This window comes from Malus domestica, chromosome 16 (genome assembly GCF_042453785.1).
Source record: "Malus domestica chromosome 16, GDT2T_hap1".
Classification (NCBI taxonomy): Eukaryota; Viridiplantae; Streptophyta; class Magnoliopsida; order Rosales; family Rosaceae; genus Malus; species Malus domestica.
The window spans coordinates 12,407,009-12,424,987 of record NC_091676.1 but is presented as its reverse complement, the minus strand read 5'-3'; the positions used below and the strand labels follow the sequence as shown (position 1 = coordinate 12,424,987).

The 17,979-nt window shown below is 35.7% G+C and overlaps 1 protein-coding gene across 1 annotated transcript; it reads left to right on the top strand.

Moving 5' to 3' along the window:
* The first annotated feature begins 4,681 nt into the window (after positions 1–4,681).
* On the top strand, positions 4,682–12,129 carry LOC103403711 (topless-related protein 2). The gene is made up of 25 exons (XM_029095416.2): positions 4,682–5,125; positions 5,216–5,395; positions 5,525–5,638; positions 5,783–5,941; positions 6,061–6,235; positions 6,343–6,472; positions 6,865–6,980; positions 7,107–7,242; positions 7,335–7,444; positions 7,665–7,734; positions 7,812–7,885; positions 7,979–8,074; positions 8,158–8,250; positions 8,682–8,809; positions 8,939–9,173; positions 9,264–9,422; positions 9,535–9,630; positions 9,867–10,055; positions 10,131–10,241; positions 10,368–10,544; positions 10,670–10,798; positions 10,889–10,984; positions 11,068–11,250; positions 11,322–11,497; positions 11,747–12,129. Exons 1-25 carry the CDS (start codon positions 5,046–5,048, stop codon positions 11,940–11,942), a joined length of 3,408 nt encoding a protein of 1,135 aa, XP_028951249.2. The 5' UTR covers positions 4,682–5,045; the 3' UTR covers positions 11,943–12,129.
* The last annotated feature ends 5,850 nt before the right edge of the window (positions 12,130–17,979 follow it).

The following is a 17,979-nucleotide window of genomic DNA, read 5'->3' as shown; positions in this document are numbered from 1 at the left end:
TTGAGCTTTTAGGTTACATGACATCCAACCGTCTTGATTAATTCATCAAATAACATGGATGCGGACGTGGTTATATTTTTATCAGAAAAAAAAAATTAATAAAAAGATTACAAGAGCAACCAGTTCCAAATGGATGACACAAACAAAAATAATGCGGTCCGAAATATAAGGCTTAGAGCCAAAGAGGGGCACGATGGACAAGGTAGGGGAGGCAAAAAGAGTGTTCATCTGGAGAACGATTGCCAAATTACAAATTCAAAACCAAGTATATGAAGGATGCAATTAGGGTTTTGTTTTATTTTCATGGAAGATAAAATAATTTTTTGAAATGGAATTATTATTGTTTGGATTTCATATTAGCTCTTTTGCTTTTTAGTTGACAAATCGTATTCATCCTGTTAAGAAGTCACTGCATCAAAGGATGAATTTCGGCAATGGCATAGGTGGTTTTTGTTGGAGAGTTGCATACCTAAACGGCATATCTGCAAAAGATGGATCCGGATTCTATCTTCTATTTTTTTTTCTTTTCAGTCATTTTATATTTGAACGCTTATGATGGAACGTCAAATATATATAATTTAAATTTTTAACGTATAAGGATGGGCAACGGTTATGCCTGACGGGTAACCACGGTTATTTATTCATAACTGTTTATGCTCATACCTGCATAATCATTTACCGGTTGGGTAATTGCCTAAACGGTTACACCCATTCCCATAACCGCATACCTATTTAACCGTAACTGTGTAATACCCGTTTACCCATTTACCCTTTTTAACCCGTTTATCTTTTTATTTTACCATTACCCCATTTTCACCTGTCTACATGTTTTTTAACAACTTGAAAATTAAAAAAATTGTCATAATTTTCCTTTTTTTGACAATTAAACACCGTTATAGGTACATTCATCATACATTTCCGTATTTTAATTTTTTAAGTCCTTATATCATTCTAATAATTTAAATAATAGTTTACGGACGATATTTTTAATTGTTACTAATGAAGGTAATATAATATTTGCTAAGTATTATTGGGTTATGAAAACTGTTTAGAAGATAGTATTTTTGGATTATATAACCCATAATGTAAAGTATTAACATAATATATATAATGAGCTACATTATATTATAATTAGCTATATAAACCATGCACTATAGTCAATAGCATTGATCTAAGTTTTGTCCGATAGAGAACATGGTTAGGAGAATGATTACACTTGTTAACCATGAATCATGTCTTTTCGGCAACAATCAAAAGATGCAACATTCAAATTGAAGAGATGTGATTGTTGGCTTAATAACACAACTTCCCATCCCCTGCCAAACAACAGCATATATTTAATTTTATTTTTAAAATATTCAACATTACATATAGAAAATAAATGGGTAAACGGTTACCCGTTTATAACCGCAGTTAATACTCATAACCACCTATTTAAATTTCACAGATAAACGGTTATACCCATAACCATTTATTTTAAACGGTTACCTATAACCGTAACCCTTAAATTTAAATGGGCGGGTAACCGCAGGTATTTTGTCTATCCCTACGTACGGATCTCATTGACCAATAAAATAAAAAATAAAAAAATAATTCTAATTATATTTTAATAGTTATAGTAACTATGAGGCCCAATATTAATTACAAAATAAATACACATACATTAAGACCATCTCCAACCCTTAGAGTAAAACCTAAAATTTTTATCTCATAAAATTTAGGTTTTAACCCAGAAACAGTTTTTCTGCTCCAACCCTTTTGGCCTAAATTTCTTAGCCTGAGATTATTAAGGAATAAATTTAGGCTAATTTTTTTAAGCAATTTAAAAAAAATTATGTACACTATTCTAATTTAATTTTATGAACATTTTAACCTTAAAATATTTAGATTCCGATAAATATTGAAAAATCACTAAATTTGGGTGATTTTGAGTTAAATAAAAATTTTAATTATTTTAGCCGTTGAATTAAATTTGGGATGTTAGTTTTTTTTTATCGTTAGATTTGATTATATTCGATCTCAAATGTTGGATTCAATAAATATATAAATATAAAACTAAAAAAAAAAAAGTTTGAATGTGGACCATTGGATGAACCAACGGGCCATTTGATTGTGGCCGCACAATCAGAAAAAGACCTGTTAGGCTCATGAATGCCATCAGACAAGTGGGCGACAAGCCCACGTGGGTGCGACTTTTCTGTTGTTGGGCTTGGCTCATGTCGAGCGTGCACGCATTCAGGCCTAACATTTGGGCTTCAAATGACACATCCTAACCTAGACTCCGAATCGAGATGTACTAGCCAACACTCGAAGGGTGACGAAGCCATAAAGTGTAGTGATGTAGAAAATATGAATAAATTTAAACCTAAAAGTGCATAAGTATAAGAGTGCACTAGTGAGCATGAATGAACCCATTAGTAAAACTCAATTAAAACGTTGGAATTTGGAGAAACGGATGGCAGAATCAGAATCAGCGTGTCGAAATACACTAACGAGGGTCCCAAGCAATTTGTGTAAAAAGTCAACAGTGAATCTTAAAAAGTCAACCGAGACGCCCTAATAGTCAACTACGTTAAAATTTTGGAATCTCACTAAGTGGATGTCAAAAACGGACTTGAGGCGTCGAAATTAGCCTAGGAGAGTTCCCGAGAAAATTCTGAAAAATCAACCCAAGGAATATTCCAAGAATATTCTTAGCCCAATTCAGAAATGGACTGCCCTGAGACAAAGGCCCAAAAGCTTGGGCTTAAGGTTTTGGGATAGGTTTGGGCTTAGGCCCACAAATCCGGATTAGCCTTTTTTTCTTTTTTTTTCTTTTCTTATTCTCCGTTCAATTGCCACTGCAACCGTCGAATTCAGGGAAAAAGATGCCTGGTATAAACCACCCGTTCCGACCGACTAAACACAACGCTAAATTTAGCCTTTCAATATACCAAAACGAAGATCAAGGAACAAGGATTCGAATTGTACCATTGGTATCCTCGACTGTGGGCGACTTTCGCCGGAAAATGGCTTGAAAGCTGCCTCGTTACTAGCCAGAAAACTAGGAAATTTCTCCAGTGTTGCTTTCTGCGCCAACTCCTACAAAAAAAACCTTAGAAAAAGCTAGAAATACAAACCAAAACACGATCCAAGAAGTTTTGGGTGGTTTTTGGAACTTACCATCGTTGGAACTTCAACATCTCGCCGGAGGAAATTATAAACAATGGTGGTGCCATTGTGCATGGAGAAAAGAAAAGAAAAGGAGGTTTCTACCGATAGAAGATCATGGTTGAGGGAGTATGGGGATTGCGGTGGTTGCCGGAGGTATGATGGTATGGTGATGGTGGCATTATGGTCTCGGTGCTGGTGGTTATAGAGGTGGGACAAGATGGACGAGAGAGTGAGAGAGATGAAAGTGGGCGCAGGGTAAGGTGGCAGCCAATGTATGGTGGCTTAGGAGAAATGGGAGTACAGGAGGTGGGCGTGGGTTCCGTTGACATGAAAAAAATCTCAACATAAATTAATAAAATAAAGAGGGACAATTCATCTAAAAAAAATTGAATTTACTAAATTACCCTTCATTTTCGTACATCCATGAAATATTTGTCGTAAATTTGAATTTGATTCTGTTTGCACCTACGCATTCGTACCATCGAATATTACAAGGATACGCAAAAAGAATATTTCGTATGTCTCACTATACATTGGTCCACGAAAGTCAACACCTTCACTTATAGGGGTTTTTTTGTCAATTCACACATTTAAAATTACTAAAATTGTAAAATTAAGAACGAGTTGTCACATCAAATGCCAAATTTCACTCTCACTTGTGGGCTCCACTACTAATCTTGGGCTAAATGTTGGGCTAAATCTTGGGGGGGAATTTGAGTTTTTTTTAGGTTCTAACACTTAACTCAATTTTAAAACAAAGGTTGAAGAGAAATGAGGAGGGAATAGAAGGGAAAAATTTAAGACTTAGTACTGGTTTGGTATTGATGTGCTTTTATAAAAAGTGGGCATAAAAAAAAGCTGAGCTCAAAAAGGTGTTTTGTAAACACTTAAAAACAACTTATTTTCACAGTTTTAGGTGAAAAAAAAAACTGAAAATGTGAAAGAGTAAAAATAAGCTTATTTTCACAGCAAAGCAAAATCAATTTTTTTTCAAAGCACAACAATAACAAACCAACCTTTACTCCAAAAATTAGAGTTGGTTTAAAAAAAAAAAGATTTAACATTTGTATCCGCGATTAAATAAAATTTGGACGCTTTATATCTGACATTTAACAAGGTTGCAATCGTGTGTTGCTGGTCGGAGTCCAAGTGGAGAGCTTGACACGTAGACACCCGACAATGAAATGGGAAGTGGTGGACGTGACCCCGTATATTCAATCCCATTTGATTTTTCAACTTCGATTCCGGAACCGAAGCCTGCTTTTCAGGACACCAATCATCTACTGTCCCCTCCCACCTACCACATCTCTCCAACCCATCAAATTCTGACACGCATACACAGTATCCACAACTTCAACGGTCCTCACGGTTACAGCGCCGCACCCAATAACCGCCCCTAACCAAGTGGAATCTCCTCCTTTTACGAAATGATGACCCACTGCGCTGCGCCTACAGTTCTCAGTTCCCCACTCGGTAGATAAGCAGCTCCCCTTATTATCAACCCGCCTATCAATCGCTCACTTTCAGTGATAAGTACTCAGTGATGGCTGATCGGTGGGTGCCAAACAAAGACCCTGCAAACCGCATCGAAGAAAGTGCGAGCAACTCCTCATTTCTCACACACTCTCTCTCTCTCTCTCTCTCTCCCCTCTTTATCTTTTTCTCCTTTTCTCTCGTTGTGCTTCTGCACTGTTGTCGTTGAACGCCAATTCATGGAACCTGAAACCCTAGACCCTTTTCACTTGCCCTAGAAACCGATTGAAAAGCCGCCCGCCTCCACCCAAGGCGCCGCTGTTTCCACCCATTTCTCCTCCTCCGCCTCCTCCGCCTCCTCCGCCGCGAACCGAAAGTTTCGAGCTTGAGATTTGAAATCGACGGCCGAAGAAACAAAGATGTCGTCTTTGAGCAGAGAACTGGTGTTCCTGATCCTGCAATTTCTGGAGGAAGAGAAATTCAAGGAGTCCGTACACAGGTGGGCATTTTTTTTACTTTTCAATTTTTGGGGGTTTTGATTTAATTTTAGCGGTTTATGGTTTGAAATTTGAATTGGTTGGGAGCTCAGGCTGGAGCAGGAATCGGGATACTTCTTCAACATGAAGTACTTCGAGGAGAAGGCGCTGGCGGGAGAGTGGGATGAGGTCGAGAAGTACCTCTCTGGGTTCACCAAGGTCGATGAGAATCGCTATTCGATGAAGATTTTCTTTGAGGTTCGAAAGCAGAAGTATCTCGAGGCGCTTGACAGGTTTCGATTTTGATCATTTCTGTTTTTCTCTGTGTGTATGCATGCATGATTGTTTTGTGGAATGTGTTAATTGTTTGTGTTTTGGTGGTGGCTTTTTTTTTTTTTTTTTTTTTTGGGGAATGAGGTCAGGAATGACAGAGCCAAGGCAGTTGAGATACTGGTGAAGGATTTGAAAGTGTTCTCAACGTTTAATGAAGAGTTGTACAAGGAAATTACGCTTCTTTTGACTCTCGAAAACTTCAGGTGAATCATGTTTTAGGTTATTTTGAATGTGTATGTAGGTTGGGTTTCATAACATGTTAAAGGGTTTATCTGTGGGTTAAAACTTGTGCAATTTGAGGAAGATGAAAATTGGGGATTTAAAACTCTAATTTTAATCTGATGCAGAGAAAATGAGCAGTTATCGAAATATGGTGATACTAAGTCAGCTAGAAGCATAATGCTAGTAGAGCTTAAAAAGTTGATAGAAGCAAATCCTCTTTTCCGTGAGAAGCTTGGTTTACCCACTCTAAAGGCTTCACGCTTGCGAACTCTAATTAATCAAAGGTACTTTGGTGTTTGTAATGCATTTCCACTTTTGTATTTTGTATGAAGGTAGATCTCGCAGTCAATATCATTGATTACAGTTTGTAAATTTGTGAAGCATTAAATTATGGTTATTGCAGTCTAAATTGGCAGCACCAGCTGTGCAAGAACCCAAGGCCAAATCCTGACATTAAAACCTTATTCATGGATCACTCGTGTTCTCCAACAAATGGGGCTCGTGCATCCACGCCAGTTACTCTTCCAGTTGCAGCTCTTGCGAAGCCAACTTATGCTCCTCTAGGAGCACATGGTGGAGTATGATCATAACCTTCGTCATAATTTTATAGATGTTGAAATTTCTTTCAACTAAGCTGACGTTGTGATGTTTCAATATGTTTTTTTTCTGCTGCTGTCATGTACAGCCTTTTCCGCCGGCAGCTGCAGCTGCAGCTAATGCAAATTTAGCAGGGTGGATGTCAAATGCTAATCCTTCCTTGTCTGTGCAATCAGCTGTTGTTGCCGCTTCACCCTTCCCTGTTCAACCCAGTCAAGGTGTGTTTTTCATTCTTCTGAAATTTAGGCTACAGCTTAACAAAAGTTGAAGAATATTTTTTTGGATCCATGTTTATTTCACTTTCATTCTTTGTTTTGAAACACAATGTTAATAAGGTGATAATGTAGACTTAAGAAGAAAATATAGTCACAAATTTGTGTCAGGAAGGAGTAAGGAGATTAAACAAACTCTTCTAGATTAGTTCTTTTGTGCTTGGTCATTCCGCTTGTTTATTGAGCATAGTAAGAATATGTAATTCATTTATCACCAGAAGTATTTACTGTTGAGCTTGCTTATCATTGTTTTGCTTGCTTAACGTATCAGATAACAGAATATAGTTCATATTTTTCAAGCTATTTGGTAATCGAAAACAACTTTGCTGCCTGAACAGTTTCTGCTTTAAAGCATCCAAGAACACCGTCAAATGCTCTTGGAATGGGTGATTATCCAAACTCAGATCACGAGCAACTAATGAAACGCCTACGATCTGCACAACCTGTTGATGAGGTATTATTGAACAGATTAAATTTTCTGCATAATTTATGGATGCCCTCTTTCTTGCATTTTGTGGTTCTGTATCTAGATGGTCCACTGTCGCTAATTATTGTGGAGCTCCCTACTTCATTTTTTCAGGTCAGTTATCCTCCCCCTCCCCAGCATGCTTCCTGGTCACTAGATGACCTACCGAGAACTGTAGCATGCACTCTTCATCAAGGGTCCACTGTGATAAGCATGGATTTCCACCCTTCTCACCACACATTACTTGCTGGTAGGTTTTATTTACCGCCTAACATAAATTGTACTTTTTGTTTTTATGCAACTTCTATTCATAGCTTACTTAAGAATTATGTTTATAAATAGTTGGCTGTAGTAATGGCGAAATTGCACTATGGGAAGTTGGGATGCGAGAGAGGCTAGTGTCAAAGCCATTCAAAGTATGGAATATGACTACTTGTTCTAATGCATTTCAGGTGTGTATCTCATTACTCAGTCAGAACCTTATACATCCTCTAAGTATTCTCTAACCCGTCATAAAAACCATCATATTTATGTGTGCTTAGAAGGTTCCATCTGTTGTCAAAGTATTGGTGTCTTCATGATATTTAGTTAATGGTTATTATAAGAGGCCTGCACTACGTATGATTATTGAGCATTGATCACTTCTGTCAGTTAACTTTTAGCCCCTTGTAGGTTGCTATGGTCAAAGATACATCGGTATCTGTAAGCCGTGTATCATGGAATCAAGATGGAAGCTTAATTGGTATGTGCAGCTGCAGCGCATCTCTAGCATATTTTTAATGCAAATGTGGATATAATTCTGGGTATTTTGTTGTACAGGTGTTGCATTTACCAAACACTTGGTTCATTTGTACGCTTATCAAGGACCTAATGATCTACGGCAACATTGGGAGGTATGTTTGATTCACTTTGTGCTAATTCAAGATCAATAATATATTATTTGCCACTTTAGTTTGGACTGATGTTTGGATTCGTTTTTCTTTTAGATTGACGCTCACAGTGGTAGTGTGAATGACTTAGCCTTTTCTCTTCCAAACAAGCAATTATGTCTTATAACGTGTGGGGAGGATAAGCTGATAAAGGTGGGGGATGAAATATTGCAGCTTTCTATTTTTGTTTAACTTGATCAATATTAAATGGATTATTTGTTTAAAAACATTAATAGGTTTGGGATTTGGCTGGAAGAAATCTATTCAGCTTTGAAGGTCATGAAGCACCTGTTTACTCGGTTTGCCCCCACCAGAAGGAGAATATTCAGGTAAGCCATGTCCATTTGCTGAAGTCTGCATATGTGTTATGGCCACTTAATGTTACTAGTTCTCAAATGACTGATTGGATGTGGGTACTCTAATTTTATTTATATGTTAAACGGCCTGTTCAGTGGTGCTAGAGTTCATTTGTGACTGTTCAAAGAACTAAATAGCCCGAAGTGGTATACTTTCTTATTTATATCAGATTGCTTCGTTTACCTTGAATTCCTTGCTACTTGTACATTCAATTTTTATATATCCTGTTATGTGCGTGGAATTTCACAAAAGTTGTCATTAGAAGATAACTAATTATTATATTTACTGTTGTTATAATAACTAACAACAAATGAGAGACAATGTTGTCGCATCAAGCTGTTCTTGCGGTTGCAGTGAAGATGCATCCTACTGATGTCCTGATTCCACCTTTTTATCTTTGCAGTTCATATTTTCAACTGCTGTTGATGGGAAAATAAAAGCTTGGCTGTATGACAATGTGGGCTCCAGGGTTGACTATGATGCTCCTGGGCAGTGGTGCACCACAATGCTCTATAGTGATGACGGAAATAGGTACATAGGACTATCCACATCGTTTATGCTATAAAGATCCACATTGTTTATGCTGTAAAGTACCTTTGTCGCATATTTTTCTGTTAATGTGAAGATGTATGAGTTATAACTGATCCTCCTAAATCTCAGATTATTCTCTTGTGGGACTAGTAAAGATGGTGAATCTTTCCTCGTTGAATGGAATGAAAGTGAAGGGGCAATAAAGAGGACATATAATGGATTCCGAAAAAAATCTTCTGGCATAGTGCAGTTTGATACAACAAAAAATCACTTTTTGGCTGTTGGTGAAGATAACCAGATAAAGTTTTGGGATATGGATAGTACAAATGTTCTTACTAGTACAGAAGCTGAGGGTGGACTTCTGGTGAAACTCCTCATTATTTATACTCTTGATTAAAAGATTCCCTTGTTTTGAGATTTCATTCATTGATTGTGAATGTTGGGATTGCTTCAGACTCTTCCCCGTTTGAGATTCAATAAGGAAGGAAATTTGCTTGCTGCTACCACAGTTGACAACGGAATCAAAGTTCTTGTTAATGCTGAGGGTCGCAGATCCTTAAGAGCAATTGAAACTCGATCTTATGAAGCATCCAGAGCACCTATTGAGATGAAGGTTTTTATTTCTGATTCCATGATAACCCTTTCATTCGTTTGTACATTCCTGTTTGTTGAAAAATAGATTTGCTCTTTGTTGAGAATTTGATGTATTCATGTACATTAATCAGGTATCTGGTTCTTCTATGGTTCCGAACATCAACCCAACCATTAATAAAGTGGACCGTATGGATACAAGCTCTCCTGCCAGACCGACTCATATTCTTGTACGTTGTATAAATTATGCAATTCACATTCAAATTGTTTTGTCATGTTTTTTTGAGAACTTAAATTTTGATTTACTGGTTGGCATCAGCATGAAAAACCAATGTACAATTGTATCTTGTTAGTACTGAAATTTGGTAGCCATTATCACCAAATTCAATTTAATAATTAACTAGGCGTATTATATTTTATCCGTAGTTCTGCTCTAGAATCTCATTCTGCTGCATATTTGTTGTAGAATGGAGCTGATTCTATGGCAAGGGCCGAGTCTATGGCAAGGGCCGATTCTATGGCAAGAAGCCTGGAAAAGAGAAGAAGTTTAGATGATGTATCTGACAAAATTAAACGTTGGGAACTGGCGGAGATTGTTGATCCGGTTCAGTGTCGGGTGGCTACTATGCCAGAAAGTAAAGATCCTGCTAACAAGGTTGGTTTTGTTTTGTAGTTCCCTCTTTTATTGTTTGTAGATAATTTTTTTAATATGGTCTTAATTTTTGTTAAGGTTGCTCGACTTCTTTACACAAATTCTGGTTCTGGCATTCTGGCACTCGGTTCAAATGGGGTGCAGAAGCTATGGAAGTGGAGCCGCAATGAACAAAATCCAAGTGGGAAGGTGATGATCAATACACACATGAATACATATTTCTCTCTTTGATCAGCTGCATGTATTCGATTGCATGAACATATAATGTGTTAACAACTTTCATGAAACTTATCTGACTTTTTTGTGGGTTAAAAGGCCACAGCAAGTGTTGTTCCCCAACATTGGCAACCCAACAGTGGTCTTTTAATGACTAATGATGTCTCAGAAAATGTTGAAGAAGCGGTTCCATGCATTGCACTCTCGAAAAATGATTCTTATGTGATGTCAGCTTGTGGAGGAAAAGTGTCTCTGTTCAATATGATGACTTTTAAGGTAATTTGATACGGATATAGTGCAGATCTATCCTATGACAGTTTCTATCAACTGCTACAGTTTGCATGATTCTGCATGTATTGAATTGACAAGCATGTTTGGGTTGAAAAATTCTTGGTTTGCAGGTGATGACAACTTTCATGCCACCTCCACCAGTCTCAACCTACCTGTCATTTCATCCTCTGGATAATAACATCATAGCAATAGGAATGGAAGATTCAACTATCCACATTTACAACGTTCGACTTGATGAGGTGATTGATTTAAGAATCTCTATATATGTTGACATGTGATTGTATTGCTCTTGTTGATTGCCAATGTAAATCGTGCTGCTCTTCTGTTAGGTCAAAGCAAAGCTGAAAGGCCACCAGAAGCACATTACTGGTTTAGCATTTTCTATCAGCCTTAAACTCATGGTTTCATCAGGCGCTGACGCTCAAGTATGTGACAGCTCTTCTTCTACTTTTGCTGTGCAACTTGATGTTTACAAGTTATTGGATTTATAAAGAAAATGATTTTGCAGCTATGCTTTTGGAACATGGATACATGGGATAAGAGGAAATCGGTTCCACTTCAGTTGCCCGCTGGAAAGGCGCCTGTTGGTGACACGCATGTGCAATTCTATTCTGATCAAGTCCGATTGTTGGTATACCATGAGACTCAACTAGCACTATATGATGCGGCCAAGTCGGAGTGCATTCGGCAGGTAATTAAACTTCTTGGATGAGTTACTTTTGTTTGTGTACAACAAATCCCTCATTTTTTTTTAAATTGCAGTGGACGCCACAAGATGTACTGCCTGCGCCCATATCTTGTGCAGCGTATTCCTCCAGTAGTCAACTAGTTTATGCGGCTTTTACTGATGGTAATATTGGAGTATTTGATGCTGATAGTCTGAAACTAAGATGCCGTATTACCATGTCGGTGTACTTACCACAACCATCATCAAACAGGTATTCCAGCATTTAACTATGACTGGTTTATGAGGTGGTCTATCAACGAATTATATCTGATTAATTTACCTAGATTCCCCCCGTGTTAGTATGAAAAAAGGAATTAGTTGAAGTAAAAGGAATACAAAGTTGTGTATCACCTATTGATTAAGTTGAAAAACGAAAAAGAAGAAAGATTTGTCTCCTGATACTGCTAGAACCGTCCATTGTATAGTTATTGATTATCTAAACTATTTTGCCCTTCAACAGCCCAACCGTGTACCCGCTGGCTCTAACAGCACATCTGCAGGAGCCGTGCCAATTCGCTGTTGGACTGACAGATGGATCTGTTAAAGTTATAGAACCCTCGGAATCTGAGGGGAAGTGGGGAGTTTTGGTGCCTGTTGATAACGGAGCACAAAACGGGTGGACAGCAACATCTTCGAGTAACAATCCAGCATCTTAGCAGCTCCATCTAGCAATTTCTATGTCCATTTCCTAGAGTTGGTTTGTGTCGTAATTGTGTTGTATTCACGTACTTCTACATCAGACTAGTAAGGGCTATAGCAAAATTTCATGTATATTTATACGTCTATCAGATAAATGTGTTTAATTATTTCTTCAAATAATAGTTCCTTATCCCTCTGCTGCAATTTTCTGTTTGCATTGTTTTTGCCCACTTATCAATGCCCGATGCATAAAAACTGGAAACTTGTATATTTTGTATTCATATCAAACTTGCTCAAGAAAACAGTACCTATAAACACTTTACACTAAGCCCTATATTGAACTCGCCACTAATATATATGTGGTCATAGTGACTTTCAACCGACTCGAATATGAGACGGTGGAAGTAATCTACAAAACTACAACGACATAAACTTACCCTGGTGGTTGGAACATAGTTTAACTGTATTATTGTACTATTAGGTCACTATGTGCCGCATAAAATTATCCATAAAAGGCAAAACTTGCTAGATCCAGTGTCACGTCAATTTCATAGGAAGAAACAGCAACCAGTTTACTAATAGTTGAAGAAAAAACAAAAGACAGGCAACGTTGTGGGGATTGGGACTTGAACAGGTCGGCTCACCTCACCAAAGAGTGCACTGTTTGGAGGGTCGTGATCGTATTGTGGCCAACCATGTGTTCCCATCATGCCATGTGGGTATTGACCAAATATAATGAACATTTGACACGGACAAAAATCCTGGTTGCAGGGCCAGCTAGGGCTTTTATTTGGAACTGTAGAGGGATGTGGTGCATGTTGGGATGTTTGTCATTTGTCAAATTGTCATGCATGGGAATTTATCCGAGTTCCCATTCGTTTTGATGCTGTGTATTGCGTAGTCGTTGCAGTTATATCATATGTGTACAAAACTTACACGCTAAGTATAATATGATGTGAGATGTCGTGGCTTGATCATCACAATTAGCTTAGAGTTTGCATTTTGCGATTTTACATTTGAGTTGTATTAACATCAGTGGTTCACAAACACATGAATAATTGTTAGTTGTTGATATTTTGCAGAACTTATTGCATGGATAATTGCATTTATAATTTCAAAGAGTGCTAAAGAGAAAATACCTTAATTATATACAAGGGTGATGTAAAACAAATGGCAGAATGGATTGAAGAGGAAATGGAGTGTCCGAAGATAAAAAGATGCAGTGGGAATTTACAAATTTGGCGTCTGAGTTCTAATTTGGGTCCATGATACTTTTCAGAAAGGAACGACGCCACAAGTATGATGGATTTTGGCCATCCAGGTCGTTTCAACCTACAAAATACAGTTTTTAAGTTTGTCATAAAAATTCGGACTTTTCGTTTGTCGACCGAATTATGTCTTTAGTCCTTTGAGTTGTCCCATTAGATGTATTACGTTTATTTAAGCTATTTGGTTGTTTATTTGTAAGCATCAAGTTATCAATTAAACAAAACAACCTTTGGGTTTTCAACCAAAATCTGGTGGATTACAGAAATCATGTTCTTCAAGAGTTTACGTTCGTATCCCTCTTGTTTCGTGCTGCGTCAAAAGGCCCCTATACTAAAATTACAAAAATCAATCCTTGTATAATAGCATGGATAAATTGGTTTTATATCAGCCGACTTATTTGTACAATACAATGACATGCATACGTTGCATGCCAAGATAAATTTTTCATTGTGACGGGTACACATATGTACTACTTCGTGTTCTGGTCACACTAAAAAGTCTCTCCTTAATTAGAAACATTTGAGTCATTTAACCATAATTTTTTTAAGGAAAACTAACGAAAATAGCTTAAAAACTTTGAGTTTTAACAATAAGGACAAAATAAAGGATAAAGTAAATAGTATCATGATTGACTTTTTAGTATAAAAATGTGGTTTTTCGTTAAAATAAACAGTTCCGGAAGTTTTTCATTAAAGTTCCCTTTTATTTTATTTTATAAAGGGTAGTGCTATTCACACACCTATTTTAACTTCTTACACATTCATTTCAATTTTCAGTCATCATAATGAAGATTGATAAAGATCAATGACAAAAAAATTAACAAATGTGCATGGGAAGTAAAATGACTGTTTGTATAGCACTATCCTTTATGAAATGTAGCGAAGGAATGAAGTTTTAGCTGCATGATTTAAGTGAGTTGCAAGAAGTTTAACACCAAAAAAAAAAAAAAGAAAAAAAAAGAAAAGAAAGATGAAAAGTTCCTACCTATAATTTGTTTGAGCTCAGAGACGGTTTAGTGGCCTATTATTAGCTATACTCATACTATCCCAACTGAATCATCTACACAACCAATCGATATTGATTTTATCACAAAATGTCTCGGTACATTCTGAATTATGCAATATAAGAGTGATTTAGCTTTACGAGGTTTCTGACATGGGACATATGCTTCGACAAAAACTATCGAGTTTTCCGGCTAAACATCTCAACCCTAATCGTATCAAAGCCGAAGTTAATTAACGATCTAGTCAACCACACTTCTTCACCCCATCTCACTATTCTAATCATAATTATGTCATTGAACACGACATTGTTTGTTGGATCATGTTATGTTTTGTTAGACATGAATAACATATCAAATTAGGTGATGTATTTGGGTTGTCAAGCTTATATAATAACAAATAAACAAGCTTGAAATTTTGAAATGATTAAAGTAACGCATAAGTAGGTGGTAAACACAATTAGTACATCATTTACTTGTGTCGTGATATAAAAGCGCTACACATATAAGCTAGATTTAAAATAGTTATTTTTACAAGAATTACGGTTCATTAATATTCATTTATAAGTAAACAATATTAAAAGTATAATATTCATTTATAAGTAAAAGATATTAGCGTTTAAGCTAACGACTATCAACAAACATAAAGTATGAACACACACAATTTCATAGGCATGATTTGAAAATTGGATAATGGTGTATCTACATAGCCATTTTTATTTTCTACAAATCTTTACTAATTTGGCTATTGAGCTCTTCATCTTCTTCAATTTATTCGATTCGATGGTCGAAAATTACGAGGTGCGTGTAAAGAGTAAAAATAGTGTGTGGATGACACTACCCTTAAAAATTATGCCCATATCTATGTGACCTGGAAATTGAAGATTCCTTACATAATATAATTGGGTGCTGTTATCTACACCTATCTTTTTACCTTATAATTTTTATTTTTATTTTTTATTTTGCTGGTCTGATCAAATGAATTGGAGAAGATAAAATGACACAATTAATATGAGGTGTGTACGAAGTAAAAAAAGTTGTGTATATAACCCCATCCATATAATTTTATACTTACATAATATAATTCGGTGTTGTTATCTACACCTCTTTTTTTTTTATTTTTTAAACAAACGATATTATCTATATTAAATGGGAAGGGGTGAGTTTAACCTCACAATAGGCTAGCAATAATGTGGTTCAAATTTGTGTTTGGCGAAAATCGAACCTAAGACCTCTTACTTACAAGTGAAGAGAAATACCACTAGACCATACTACTAAGTGGCTCTACACCTCTCTTTTTACCTTCTACATATTTTTCAATTTCCATTCGTCTAATCAAATGAATTGAAGAATATTAAATGACATAGTTAACATGAGGCGTGTAAAAGTAAAAAAAATTGTATATATATAACATCATCCATATAATTTTATACTTTAAGAAAAAATTAATGTTCATCTCAATTTAAAGATCTTTCAGAAAGGATTTGGATCCTCTCCTGAGCCCAAGGAGAGGATCCTCCTAACCAAGATATGTGGGCCGTTGGATTTTCATCCAATAGCTATAATTATTATAACTTTAAAGGGATTTCCCTGTTTGTAGCCGTTAGACAAAAATCCAACGGCCCACGTGTCTTGGTCAGGAGGATCCTCTCCTTGGGCTCAGGAGAGGATCCAAATCCTTTCAGAAAAACAAAAAGAGAAATTAGGTTCACATCCTTCTTTTTGCAATTCCATTGATTAAAATCTTATTCATTTTCAATTTTTGATCAAGGTCCTTGAGTATTAATAACATCTATAATTATTTGAATAATAAAATATTTTTATTTTTAAATATATTCCTTTAGTGTTAAAAATGTTACAATTAGTATATTTATATTTATGGCTAAATTTTTATCATATATTTTTATTTTTAGTTTGTACCTATTTTTAATTTGTACCACTTTTTTTTTCATTTTTAATTTGTACCCATATATTAGTTTCTTTTTGTGCCCATATTTTTTAAAGTTTACCCATGTGTATACCGTCACGCGACATTGTATATATAATCAATGATAGAAACATTACATATAGTATATTTATGTTTTATGCATAAACTTTGTATCATATATTTATATTTTTAGTTTGTACCCACTTTTAATTTGCAACATTTTTTTTAAAATTTGTAGTATTTTTTTTAGTTTTTTTTTGTACCCATGTATTAATTTCTTTTAGCGCTTATATTTTTTAAAAATTCATTTGTACTCATAATTTTTTAATCTTTTATCTGTACCATAATTTATTTATAATGTACATATTCTTCTTTATTAATGTACCACTTGTGAAATGCACCAATTTTTTTGTAAAATGTGAAATGTACCAAGTTTTTATTCATTTATTCAATCAAAATGTTTGAATTTTTTTATTGTAACCGTTTCTAATAGTATTATAATGAGGAATTTTAAATTTATAAGATTATAAATCTCGTAAAATATCAAACAATTAATGTCAAAATTATACAAATATAAATATTAATTGTAATATAATAAGGTGTACAAAGTCAAGAGACTTTGATCAAACTTTGAATACCATTAAGGTTTTAGTCAAAGAATGTTAAGAATTAAGAACGCATCCATAGTATTCCAAAACAAAAACAAAATAAAAAGTACACGTTACAAAAAAAAAAATCAAATTAATAAAATGACGTGTCACACATGAGTTGGGTCCTTGTGTTTGTTATGTTGTGTCCAGTGATTGACGCCAGGCTAGCATCTTTGGCATGATTGACTTGCGGGTCCCACTCCCCCTCCGCTTCCCTCTCTCTGCTCTGTCAACCCACATGCGGTCTCAATGCCCCATGCACTCCTTCGCTTATTTTATTCCCTCTCACCTGCCGTCTCACCGTTCATCCCGCACCAAACTCCCAATCTCGCCTACGTGGCACCCATCCGCCGCAACATTCCCGGTCACTTTATCATCGCCGATCTTCTTTTGGACTTTTAGCCAATGATTTATCAACAAATGTACGCAAACAAGGACCCTATTACACAACACTGCTTATCAAAATTCTAGTTTTCTTCCCACTACTACTTCAGTTTCTTAGTATTATTCTTTGAGAAATGACTCTTTTAGAGCAGGGATCTTCCATCGATTTTACTTCAAGAGATCGTAGATTAAACTGTAAGGTGACAAAAAAATTATAGACAATTTTACTTTAAGAGAATTTTTGTGGTAATTCATGTCAGGTTTTTTTATTAAAATTTTAAAGCTATTGCCAAGGAGATTCTCTCAAATTAGATTTCTCTATGAACTCTCTGTCACCTCATAGTTTAACGTTAATTCTCGTCTAATATTATGAAATCTTGTGCAAAAAATATAAAGTCACATAAAGTAGATAGAGAGTTATTCTTGTGAGAAAGTCTTATTAGTATTTACTAGGACAATCATTGCAAGAAGGAAATTTATAGTTTTTTTTTCTTGTTTTTATGTGTTTTGTGAAAATAACAGTGTCACAAATGGAGGGCCGTTTCAAACAATTTTGTCGGCGATAGACGTCAATAATGATAATTGATTAAGGAGGGTAATTACCAATTAGTGGCAATAAATGAGATTATTTTAGGAGGAGTGCAAACTTTGTCATATTCTTTTCAAAAGATAAAAAAGAAAGTGGAGGTGAAGTAGGTTAATTTGGTTTAATTTTTTAATAAATTTTGAAATTTAAAGTTATAATCTTAAATCGATTAAACTAATTTAATCTAACGAGAAACAAGGAGGAGTGAACATCACTGGTAGAGCCAGTGCAAGGGATT